Source organism: Aythya ferina (genome assembly GCF_964211825.1).
Source record: "Aythya ferina genome assembly, chromosome: 8".
NCBI lineage: Eukaryota > Metazoa > Chordata > Aves > Anseriformes > Anatidae > Aythya > Aythya ferina.
In genome coordinates, this window is record NC_140304.1 from 10557441 (window position 1) to 10570139 (window position 12699).

Consider the following 12699-nt stretch of genomic DNA (forward strand, 5'->3'; position numbering starts at 1 on the left):
AGAACAGAGAAGCAAAACGGCCCTAGTTCTACACTGAAGGAACAAGGATAGTTTCAGCCCCACGTTGCAGTGGGTTCCTCTCTCAGTCCCTCCAAGAGGTGGAGGCAAGTGATGCCAGAGTCTGAAGCAAGTCAGATCCAAACTCAAATGTATCTCATATCTACTCAGGGGTTCTCTGTAAGGACTCATTTTGCAGCAGGTATTAAAGACTAGCATCTGACTCGGATCCCACTGGCCCTTCCATGACAGCTGGGGCCTAGTTGGGCTCTTGGAATCCAGTCAGCATTACAGAAGCAATCAACTGATGCCTTGACCATTGAGCAGAGAAATGCATAGGAATGCCAATGTTTTAGTGTTTAAGGGGGCTCAAATCAACACATAAGATAAATCACAGCACAGTGGAAGAAATGGGATCCTGTGCATCTCCATTCTCCTTCTGCCACTGCACTGAACACTCGGTAACAGTCTCACACTGTCATGGTCTAGCTAGAGAATTAGACTTACAGCTTCAAGCACAGGCTGAGGATGTACATGCTCTACAGAACTCCTCACAGGGAGAAACCATGCCCTAAACAGTACCTGGCCCTGTACGGCATCATCACTGGCCTCCTGCTCAGAAGAGAAGCTCTCGTACTCCTCCTCGGAATAGTTGTCTGAAAGGGAAGGAAAGAGGGGAGAGATCCCATGAAACTCCTTTAATGCGAGGGGACAATCTCAACTCAGGAGCAAAGAAAGCCTACTAACAGCAATAAACCCAGAAAGGGGGCACACAAGGGGCCTGATAGCTTATCTTCTATCTGTGCCTGAACCAGTGAGATGGGAACCTCCTGGAGACGAGAAACAAGTAAGATATATCTAATATGAAGGACAAACCAGCACGCAGATAAGACTCCTTGAAATACCATCCCTTTTTACTCTGGGAAGAACCACCTGGCAGACAGCAGCAATTTCCTCACAAGGAAAATCATTTTTCCCCTTAAGTGGGCACATCTAACTTACAGAAACAAGTAAGACATGACAGGAGAGTCTCAATTCTATTGATGTGACACTTCAGGTGTCCTGCCTGTCCTCAGGCAGCAACACCTGCACGCACTACCTCCAACAGGTCACTCTGCTGGCAGTGAGCAGAAGCCTGGTACTACAAAGAAGGTGGAAGATCACAAGTAAAAACCCAATGACTTTCTTACACAGTGCACAACACTTGGATTTGCTCTCTTTAAAGCAGACCAGAGCCCACAGAAAACACGTGGCAGCTTTCTAGGTCTTACAGAGGTTAACGACATTTGTTGCACAACACCCAGAGGAAAAAGAAGTTGGCAGAGCAGCTTAAATGTGCATCTCCTGAATATGACACTGTTAGCCCTGTGAGAAGCTACAGGTTCTCAGCACACCTACCAGTAATGCTGGAAGAGCACACGTCTAACTTGCTGGATGGCTCAAGCCTGGTATGATATGCAGAAGAACCTCTGACAATCCCCAACTCCTGTCACCCTCCCTGCTTACACAGCAACAGGTTTGCAAAGTTGGTTTCCTTTGCAGCCATCAGTTACTGGTACGAAACTCATGCAAACCAGTTCTCATTTGTCCCCAGAAGCATCTAAGCTGTTTCCATCTAAGGTTTAACTGCAGCTAGTTTAGGAGACACTAGTCCTCAGAGCATGTGGTTGTACTCTTACCTGTGGACTTGATTTTCTGGCTGGGCTGCATTGTGCTGTCTTCGTGGTCAATTGGCTGACTTGACAAGGAGAAGATCCAGATTTCTGCTACCTTCACTGCAGCTTCTTTGATGTTGCTGAAGAGGCTTAGTACCTGGCCACCTTCTGTGGGGTGCTGCATGACCTGGGACAGAAATCAAGCAGCACCAATCTGCATTTAAATGTATTTAAACTTGCACCATTTGCATACTACGAGAGCTATTTATGTTAATAGAGTTACTTCAGATTTCCAAGTACAGAAGGAAGCCAACACTCTGCAACTGCAGAAGCCACTTGCAGGCAATACGCAATGCTAGCTGAGATTTTACTTGACTATTAATGCAAGTGATGGAAAGAAAGGAAAAATTTTCTGAGTGTGACAGCTGATTAGCTCATCCTTGAAGCATGATACTTGATTACCTCATTACTATGTATTTGCTTCCACAACACAGTACTGATTTGACTTATCAGGTTACCAACCTTCTGAACAGCTAATTAAGGAACTCACTTCTGTGTTAAAGCCCAACAGAAGAGCCAGCAAAAGCAAAAATTCTTGGTGGGACACACAGCAAAGTGTCTGAGAGAGCTGGCACCTGAATCTCAGAGGAGCTGGCCACCCTGAGTTAATGAAGAGGTGAGTTACAAAAAAAACAAGATGATGGAGGAGGCAGAGAGATATCTCAGCGTGGGTTTTTCTGCAGTTATCATCCCTTTGCCACCCACAGTTCACAGAGCTATGCCCTGAACTTAAGGCTCAGGTTCTCCTCTTGCCCCAGAGTCAGAAATTGCTTCCCCACCCCTACTTGCCTGCGCCTCAGCTTTCTACCGCACACCGGGCTGCCCTGTCAGCTCCTCACGTGGCTTTAAAATGACCTGAGCTGATGAGGAACATATGCCCCCTGCTCTTAAACTCTGCTCAGACTCATGCCTCCGATAGCTTTTCATTGCTTTCTTTTGTTTCAGCTGCCACAATAACTTTTTTTTTTTTTTTTTAAATGTACTGTCTCGGGGTCATTACCCTACAAACTGCAAAGAGGGTATAGGGTTTGTTTACCTGAAGTCTTCAATTTCTGAAGTATTCCAGATGAGCGGGAGTGCAACTATTTCCCAACAAAGTGAACCTTTGAAAATTTATGACCTTCTAACCTCAGTCAGCTGACATTACAGAAAGACCGAAAAAATAAGCCACACGCAGCAGCAAATGCCCAACACTTAGAAGCTCACTGATGGGTCTAATTAATGGGCCCACACATTTTCTGCCTTACAGCAATATTTAACTTCCAGCTCTTAAACAAACCAAACATGGTACAGGAAAAATGTTAGCTACAACACTATAAATTAGAATTTGGCTGATTCAAATGGGGAATTCAACATTTACTGCAAGTCTAAGGGAAGCTTAACTCACACACATGGAGTGTTCTTTATAATGAATTATTTAACACAGTAATAACTCTCCACAGCACAACATTATCTATTGTGGATGGTAACAAGTTGCTGATAGAATGTAGTCTGATGAAAAATATTGGCGTTAAACCGAATTTGTTTCTGCTAAGCACATCTCTAAATATGCGAACACAAACGGCAGAGATTAAACGGGGCATGAAATAATGAGCGTGGAGCTAAGCCATTCAGAATGCTTTAGTGAATAATTTAGCCATTCTTGGTTCCAGCATTAATTTTAAGAGTAAATCTGAACATTTTTATTATTTACCTCTCACGCACAGGTAATTCCACCTAAATTACCAAGAACAACCAAACAGGAATTGCAAAGGGTGTTTCAAGCAAAGTGATGAAAACTACATGATGCTGAACTCACACAGTAGCACAGGGAAACAGAGCAAACCTCAGTTGCTTTAACCTTCGTATTTCTTAGGGTTGGAAGGCTTGCACAAGTGCCCCTAACAGTTTTGTTTCTGCATATATGAAACACCATTTTTACATTTAAGAACACGAGACAAATGCATTAGTTAAACTCAACCAAATCAACTGGACTTTCTACTGTTTCTTTTCCAAAACACAGTAAAAAAGAAAATGTACAAGTATTTAAATACATGCTGAAGTGTCCTGAATACAACGGGGATTCATATTGCATTTGGGTGAAATTATTTGGACTCCCTCCAACTCAAAACAAAACCAAACAAGGCTAAAAAAATACCACAAATCTTGTAAGCTAATAAGCAACCCTCAAGAAACCCTTAGCTCTCAAGATATTAGCTAGAAAACACAAAACGTTATTGCTCAATACTAAAATCTTTTAAAAATACTTTTCTCTGACTACTAATTGCAGTTGTAAAGACAGTCACATGAAATCCATCCAGGTACTCCTCAATGAGGAGAGTGACAACACGGGGCTTAAAGAGAAGGGAATGGGGAAAATACCCCCCCTTGGAAGTATGGCTCATGCCAAATGCTGCTCACCTCAGCCATGTTGATAGAGCCAACAGCCAGAGTCTTGTAGCCCAGAATCGTTCGGTTCTTGTACCGTTTCCGCCGCTGCAGCATGATCTGAAGCTTGTTGCCTTCCCTCTTCAAGAAGTGAGGGTACTGAGGTTGGAAACACAATGCAAAAGGTTATTACGTCCCATAACATTATCTCCCAATTGCCTGATTCATGGCTCAATCCCATTCCTAGGGTTAACCCCAGGGCTTTTAGAAGTGCCTACATGAACTAAACCTCAACACACAACCCTCTGTTATCCCAAAGAGGCTCTCACAGGAGCTCTCAGCTCTGGACTTTCATTTCCCCAGCCAAGCACTTCATGCAGTCCTGATCCACCCTGAGGGAGCAGCCAAGCCACCTCTCACCTCAAAAGCAGCCTTGGCAAAGCTCTGCCAGAGCCCCAAGGCCACCCGAGGGACAGGGGGAGAGCTCGGGGAGCCCTGCACCTGCAGGAACAGTTCAAGCCCAGGGGTGCAGAGGAGCTGTTTGGTTTGTAAGGGCTGGGACCGAGGCTGGTTCCAAAGCAACGAGCAGCCCCCAAGAAATGGGTTGGGCTGCCTGGGCCTGCAGAAAGGAGAACCTCACTGCAGGGATCCTAACGTTGGACATACCTCAGAGAAAAATGCTTCATTTCACAGGCAAAAAGTATTTTTCCCTTGCTCTGGACATTCTGAAAGTAACTTGCTGCCTAGGAAAAAGCTTGATACATACAAGAGCTGGGTGTCACCAGAAACCTTAAGGTATTAATTTGCAGTCCAGAGCAGGCCTGGCTGCTCTGCAGAGAGCCAGGAGCAGCGGCCGCACAAACAAGCGGAATACCAATTAACTAATTGCTCTGCAAGGACGGGATCTTCTGTGCACTGCACGAGGAAGTGGCCACACAGAAGAGAGGAACACCAGAACAGTCCACGCAATTAAAAGGCCATCACAAAACACATCACACATCTCAACGTGCACAGCTTTCGGGACTGAACTGGATGGCTCAAGTCCATACACGTGCAGGTTCCTGATTTTCAAAGGTGCGTTTCCTTGCCACCTCTGATGAACATTCGTAGAGATGATTTCAATAAAAAAATACAGAGACACCCAGGCCACTCACCTCCTCGGCTAAAAGCAAGGTCCTCTGGAACAGCTGAGCCATTTCCACTGCACCACCAAGCTATTTTTAACTGCTGCCAGGGCTTATGAATTCTAAAGAATGGTTTCAACCAAATCTTTTCAGTAACTGCCAGTCCGTGACACAGTTTGGCTCAAAATCTTTGGAAACGAGATGTTTAGGGGAAGCTCCAAGCACCGCAAGGCACATCCAAGGGGTGAGAAGAGGGGACCATCACACAGCCCAGGACAGCAAGAGGCAAAGCAAGAAATTCATTCTGAAGCCCAGGTGACAAAATCCCCCCCATCTGGGAGGATCAAACACAGGAATTAAGTGCTCTGAAGATGGGTGAGGTTGTGCTTGGGATACCTAGGGAATTTCATTTGATCCTGAGAAACCCACGGGTGAGGAAGAGCAGTGAGGGCAGCTTACCTTTAAGGCAGCTCACCTGCCAGAAAGGCTACTGCTGCTCTAGCCCTAGCTAGTGAGGTGAAATGGGCTCGGACACACTATTTTTCCTTCCTCCAGCTGCGTAACAGCAACAGGAAACTCCTCCCTTCTGTTGGAGTGAGAGCCTGCCAGCCACAACGGGCTGCGCGCTGCTGTGCCAGCCTGTCCTGTCACCTCAATGCTGACGAGGAAACGCTCTGCGTAAGGAACAAGAATTGCATCCAGGAGGAAGAGCTGAGGAGGACGTGATTGTGAAGGTAAAAGGGGCTGCAGGTCCACACAGCGAGCACCGAGCAAGGCGTGGAGCTGGGAGAGCTGAGAGCGCAGGATGGAGCTGCTGGCTGCTGCAAGACGCCGAGACTTTCTCCCGCTGAGACATCCACACGCTTTTACTTGGTGGCCCAGCACCACTCCCAAAATATCCCAGGCACTAAATTCAGACTGTACCTGGCTCAGGCTGTAGTCATTAGCTAAGAGTAGCTTCCAGCCATCGCCCAATTAGGAAACAATAAAAGCTGTCATAAAAGTCCTGCTGTGCCATTTCAGGAAGGCTTCCCAGGCCCTGCTGCATCCAAGAGCACTGATCCTGCCTGCAGTCAGAGAGCAGCAGCACGTCTCTGCATTAAGCCTGCTCCTCTCACACCCTCCTTTCTGAGGGCTGCCAGTGTCACGGACATCCTCCTCCTCTGTTCTGGCTCAATTCCCAGCCCCTTCAGGAGAAACCGACTTAACAGCAGTGCTCTGTGCCCTGCTGCAGGATTGCTCTGAGCTGCAGAAAAACAAACGCGTTCCTGGTTGATTCCAAAAAAGCTGGGCAGAAACACTTGCTCCTTTCCGACACGGGACTGGCAGAGGGAGACGTGGCTCATCCTAAGGCTCTGCTCCCTGCCCTTGTAAAGCTGCAGCCCCCACGGCCACGCATCCTTATTCCCAGCACGTGGCTGTGTCATTCCTGCCCACAAGGAGGGCTGCAACGCTGCAGATAACCCAGCCTGGGGGCTGCGTCAGGACACAACCACGAACACCAGCCATCTGCATACCTGTCTGTGCAGTCCCGGGGTTATCACCCATCTGCACCGAAATCTCATCTGCTTTGAGTCTACCCAGGTCTCAGAGTAACAACCGCTCTGTCTCGCATCATCCCTGGAGCCTTTCTTCTTACCAGATCAAACTCTCGACTTCAAAATCTAGTCCCAAAATACAGATAACCCAGATCGGAATGCTTCTGAGTGTCTGTCTGACTGCTGCGTGCACGCAGGATCCTCCCTCCTGCTTGCAGCAAGCCAGCCTCTATTTACCTCGTTTCCCTACTCAGGAGGCAGCACCAGGGCAGGCTGCTCTGAGGAACAGAGCAACCAACACAAGGCTCTTGACCACAGACCCAGGAAGCACCAAATCTCACCGAAAAGCAGCAATTGCAGCGAGCACAGGCCCCGAGGCCGCGTCCCGCCCTACCTGCAGCGAGAAGGTCAGCGCAAGTTCCGTCTCCACGTGTCCACTCGGGGGCAATACAATCTCGTGAGACCGCAGGATGCGCTTGGAGCCCTGCACAGAAACAAAGTCCACGTGGTGAATCCCCCAGCCCTTTCCTTAACCACCCAACCCGACAGGCTCAGAGGTGAAATCAGGGGGCTCCTGCCCTCCCTGATACCACCCGGAGCTGCTTTAGGGCTGCATGGTCTGCCTCTCCCCAGGGAAAAGACGGGGCAGCAGGCTGCAGGCAGGGCTGGGTGCTGATCTGCAGGCACTGCTGGAGTGGCTCTGGCCTTGGGGAGGGGGTAGAAGATTGGGCTGAAATGGAAGAAGCCTCGAATGGCCATCCCAGCCCTGTCCCCTTTATAGAAAAACTGGGAAGTGTTTTCAGGGACTGCCACAGAGAAAGCGAACGGATGGATCTGACCTTGCACGCCTGTGAAATATTAATGAGATGAAAGGGAGATATTTGACTAATAAAGATTTGGGCATATTTACTGTCCCTCGCTGCAACAAAGCAGCTTTTGTTCTGCCAAACCCCAACGTTCAGAAGCTGTGAGTCAGCCCCCAGCCCTCGAGCTGCAGCCGGGGTTTATGATTTCAGCCCGTAGGTATCGGGCTCCGCAGCGGGGTTTGGAGGCAGGCTGCAGTGTCACACGTAACCCTCCGGCGCTGGCCACGACAAACTGATCTCTTCTCTTCCTACACACACCCCTCCCTGGGGAAAGCGGGGATTTCAACCTGTTCCAACAGCTCTGAGCGATTGGGATTGCAGAGAAAAGAAATCCCCTAAACGGTGCAGGGGAGTCTGGAGACGTGACAGGATTACTCCACACCAGCGCTGTTTGGGCTGCCATACGCTGAGTTACGGGGCTGCTTCCTGCGTGAGCATTTCATTTCGGGGAACGTTTCAGGGAAAACTAGCAGGGAAGCATGACAAAGTGCTGCCCAGCAAACGCTCCCGCACTGTTCAAACAGTGGCAAGTTTCAGAGGCCGCTGGCTCGCTCTTCTGCTGAGGCTGCAGATCTGGCTTTGTCCAGCCGGGCTGATCTCCCAGCAGCACGGAACTGCAGCTCTCCAAAAAGCACCAGCTGGGGAACTAGAGACAGGCAAGCGGGTAAACACGGCCCAGCTACGTCCAAAGCAGAACTGGGTATGGTAATTCAGCCCCAGAGAGCATCCCGAGACCAGGGAGAGAGGCCGGGACTCCTTCGCATCCCTTCCTCCCCAAACACTTTGGCAGAGGTGCCCAGCTCCAGGAAGCCTGCAGACAGGCAGCAGAGCAGGGGCAGAAAGCTGAAGGGTCCCCCCAGGAAAAGCAGCACGCGTGCAAGTGAAGCACGCCCAGCCTTGCTGCTGGCAACAGCGGCATCTGCTCCGCCGCTGCAAATCTCCGAGCAGTCACAGTCTTGCTTCACTCGTTACGCAACCCTAAATCTAAGGAAGGCCCAAATATAACTGCTTGGAGGAGACTGCAGCAGATAAATAGTGCAGCAGCTTGGGAAATGGCGTTGACAACTCTTTGAACGTCCCTGTTCGGGTGGCGGCGAGGAGCCATGGGAAAGGCAGGTGCGATGCTCTCATTAGGTCTGAATTCAGTCATCCCCTCTGGAAGGGCTCCAGGCCCTGACACCTCTCTCTTGCAATTCCCCGTGCAAAGACAGCGAGTCCTTTGACAGAGATCATATATTTGATGATCCGGTATCGCCAGCTTCAAACAATAGCTGTGTCAGACACCCGAGCGCTGGCAAACTCAGCGGCCTTAAAAGAGCTTGTCAGCACCGTAATAATAACCTGCGAGCCGTCAAGGGGCTTTAATAAGAGTGCCTCAAATCTGCCTGCCTCGGGGACAGCGGCAGTGCTGCCGACCTACCGTTAAATGGCACATCACGACGAGATAGGGGCGATGATCGAACCCCTATCGGTGCCAGGGACACCCGAGGTGAAGCCATGGGCACCCTCAGGACAGCAGTCGTCGCGGCCACGTTACCTCCAGGTCGGCTGGAAGGACAGCCCAAGGGCAAAAAGGATGGCCCAGGGGTGTGAGGCGCAGCCTGGGAGTTGTCGGAGAAGCACCCCAAACGTTCCCAGCAATACAGGAGGAGTCCTTTCGCTTTCCAGGTCTTCAGGGATCGGCCCCGCTGCAGAGGGGACTGCGGGAGAACTGCTCGGGTTTCAGCGTCTGACTTCCTATAGCAAGGCAGGTCACAGCGGGTATCCAAAATAGACAGGAAAGTCCCATCTGCTAAAACCCCTTCAGACTTGCAGCTCCGGGGCACCACTTCCAGCCCTTTCCACCCACAGAAGGTAGAAGCACTCAGCACCAGACAGGAGGAGAAGGTTTTCTAGCAAAAGCTGCCCAATTTTCCTACCCAGGCCTGACACACTTTACACGTAGATCCTTCACCGACAAGCCTCAGGCCCTTACAGCGATGCATCCACTGTCTTGGAGTACAAACATATGGAAAGCTTTCAGCCGTGATAAGCAGCATCTGACAGCCTGCAAACCCAGAGCTGTGTGTCTTCAGAGGTTCCCATCAGTTCAGGCGTGTGAAACTGCACCCTACCTTTCTGCTCCCTGCCAGGGGTGTGGGGACCCTCTCCAACACACAGGGACACGATTTTGTCCCAGCTGGACTGCTCACGGAGATGAGAGATATTGGCTAAATCCTCAGCTTCTGAATCCTTCTCTGAATCCTTCAGTTCTTGCTCCATACAGCCTTTGTGATTTCAACTCCCAAGCTGGATTTTGACACCACCAGAGCTCTGCAGGAGTTTGCCGGTCCCTTTATTTGCAAAGCCGCTGCTTTTCAGCACGGTTAATGGTATTTGTCTACTTAGAGTTCCGCCAGGCTTTTAATCAGTAAGTACTTCAGCACTGACAGTGGTGGGAGCACTCGAGCCCAGCTGATGCTGTGCCACAGAGTGGAACTGAGTCGCTTCCTTCTGAACCTGCCTCCAGGCAGCATGACCTATATGTAGGCACCTAATTAAATGGCACAAACCCATGCTGCAAAGTAGGTTATTTACTCTGGATGATAGCTGTTTTTTTATGGAAACAAATTAAAACGTACAGGCACTCAATAAATCCACTGACAAGCACCTGGCTACAAAACCAGCTTGGGCTCCTGAGAGCTGAGCTGCCCCTCGGCAGGAGGTGGCCCAGCCTCCAGACCCTCCCATGCCAGGACTGAGTTACCAAGATGTTCTGCCCTAGAATGGGCCAAAGCATGTTAAATACAGACTAGGCTTGGGTTTGGTGACAGCTCAGGAAGAACAGGTGACTGCATGTGATCTGTAACGAGCATCCTTAAGCTCACGCTGAGCCCTCAGGGAACAACAGGCTTCAGTCACAACAGTGAGATGTGGTAGGAACACAGGGGAAGGACCACGAGAGACTCCCCATATCTCCAGAATGCCCTGATGTAGGTGGGAAGTGGCCCGTGGCTGTTATGGACCCTCACATGGATGTAAGCAGCACGTTACCCAAGCAACACGTCTGATTCTCAGCACTGAGCAGCAATTACCTGCATTTTGACAGCAATGACCACAGAAATAAGCTCCTTATCCAACTCCTTTAAGACTACCAGTTTCTTTAGTGTCAAGCTGCACAACCTGCAAACAGGAACAGAAGAGAAACAGTTATAATCATGCCTGAAAAAGGAAAAGCTCCGAGCAGCTCTCACGCAGCAGCATCTCAGTTTGAGGGAGAGCAGACTCCAGCCACAAGGCACACACAGGTACAGACACAATGACAGCAGAAATACCCGAGGCTTCCCAGGCTTTTCAGACCGAATTTCTCCAGCCTTCCACAAATATAAGGACAAAAAAAATATGAGGTGGACAGCAGGTACGTCTGGCTGTTTGATGCAGACCCACGGCCTCACAGCACGGACCTCCAGGGACCTCAGCCTGGGAACTCTTGCTCCAAGTCAGACCAAAAGCTTTAGGGTCAGGGGAATTAAATTCCAGCAATACAAAAGCAGTGGGTCAGGCTAATTTTAAACTTGTTTACAAAGCTTTACTAGTTTGTTGGCTTTTTTGGTTTCAGGCTCCGCTCTCTCGAAGATCTCACTCCTACCTCCTGCCGCCGACCCACGCGTTCTCCTCCTCGCCCCCAAACAAAAGTGCTAACAAGTGGCTCAGACATCTCTAATGGGAAAGCAAAAAAAAAAAAAAAGGAGAAAAGAAAAAAAGCGAGGGCTCACGCAGTGCCCTGGCGCTCACATGCCACACATACGCAAGTAAATCACATTCTTTACCCAGGCAATGCTACATTGTTCTGGCTAAAGCTGTTTGCACGTCTGCCTTCCAGCACCGGGACTGGGCAGGGAGAGCGTTTGGCCTAGGTGCAGCTCGAGTTAAAGCTCTGAGGTAATGGGCCCGGGATGCTGGCACTGTCACAGCTTCGCAGAAGTTACCACCAGCTGGTTTAATTACGAGGGCGTGCCTAGAAAACAAACTTCGGGGAGGGCTGAACCTGAGGCAGACAGCTCAGCCTGAGGAAAGCAGAGGCCAGGGCAAGCTGCAGGGGTGGCTCTGGGGACCGGACACCATCCGTGACACGGGCCAGGAGCAAAGCCCGAATCCAAGCCCCAAATCCAGCATGCTGGAAGGCAGAGGAGGCTCGACCCGGAGTGCAGGACGGGGCACAGCTTTCCCGATGGAAGCAGCACACGTGGCTGCCCCCATCGAGCGTCCCGGCCGGGATCTGGAGGAAGGAGGCTGTGATGCCATTTGTTTGCTTTGCAACGCCGGAGCTGCAGGACAATTGCACCGGGCTTGCCAAAACCCACAGGGCTCTGGCCGGTCAGGTGGTGAGAGCAGAGGTAGGACAACACACTGCCATTGTCTCGGCCGACAGGCAAGGAACAAAAGCCTTTTCTGCCCAGCCCCGAGCTCGAGGAGGAAAAAGGTACGCGAGGAAACAATGGTGTTCTCAGCACACAGAGCACAGCACAAGAAGGGCGTTCTGTTCTCTGCTGGGCATTCCTTCAATCCATCATTTATGAGCTTTGATCAAGCCCTGTGGAGCACTTGCTGCTCAGAAAAAAAAAAAAAAAAGAAAAAAAATTAAAAGCCTCCTTTAGAGCGATCAGAAAAACAAAAGCAGTTAAAAAGAGACGGGACGCATCTGCTTTCTTTATCCCCCACTGCTGGACTGCTGGTACTAGAAGACACTTCTCACGAACAACAATGAAATGTTTATCTTCTCCATGAGGGGACAAATAAAGAAAAATAAAAGTAGGCAGTTTAAATCCCACCCAAACACCCTCACCCTCAACATGTTTAGAGTCCCAGGTCTTGAGTCTAAATTTGCAGCTTACAAATCAAAGCAGCCTTCAGAGTAAGTGGCAGAAAGGGGCCGTGCAGATCTCAAATTGTCACAAAAAGAGCAGATTTCAAGCGTGCCAGCACACCCAGAGCTGGGTGGCACCTGGGGGCCACTTGCCAAGCACGAACAGTGGCCACATCGCTGTCAGATCCACCCCTCAAAACCACAGCAGCAGGTTTTTAAGCAGGACAGAGACGGGAAGACCTGGAA

At 49.9% G+C, this 12699-nt stretch overlaps 2 protein-coding genes across 11 annotated transcripts in view; one reads left to right on the forward strand and one right to left on the reverse strand.

Moving 5' to 3' along the window:
- NOTCH2 (notch receptor 2) overlaps nucleotides 1-12699 on the forward strand; it is a 259660-nt gene that overhangs the window by 130939 nt on the left and 116022 nt on the right. The window lies entirely within an intron of this gene.
- PACS2 (phosphofurin acidic cluster sorting protein 2) overlaps nucleotides 1-12699 on the reverse strand; it is a gene marked incomplete at its 5' end in the record, with an annotated part of 69212 nt that overhangs the window by 38117 nt on the left and 18396 nt on the right. For all 10 annotated transcript variants that reach the window (XM_084527076.1, XM_084527075.1, XM_084527073.1 and 7 more), the window contains 5 exons: nucleotides 580-653; nucleotides 1677-1839; nucleotides 4113-4238; nucleotides 7136-7225; nucleotides 10682-10769. In XM_084527076.1, coding sequence (XP_084383202.1) covers nucleotides 580-653; nucleotides 1677-1839; nucleotides 4113-4238; nucleotides 7136-7225; nucleotides 10682-10769 — 541 coding nt within the window. The remainder of the gene's footprint in view (nucleotides 1-579; nucleotides 654-1676; nucleotides 1840-4112; nucleotides 4239-7135; nucleotides 7226-10681; nucleotides 10770-12699) is intronic.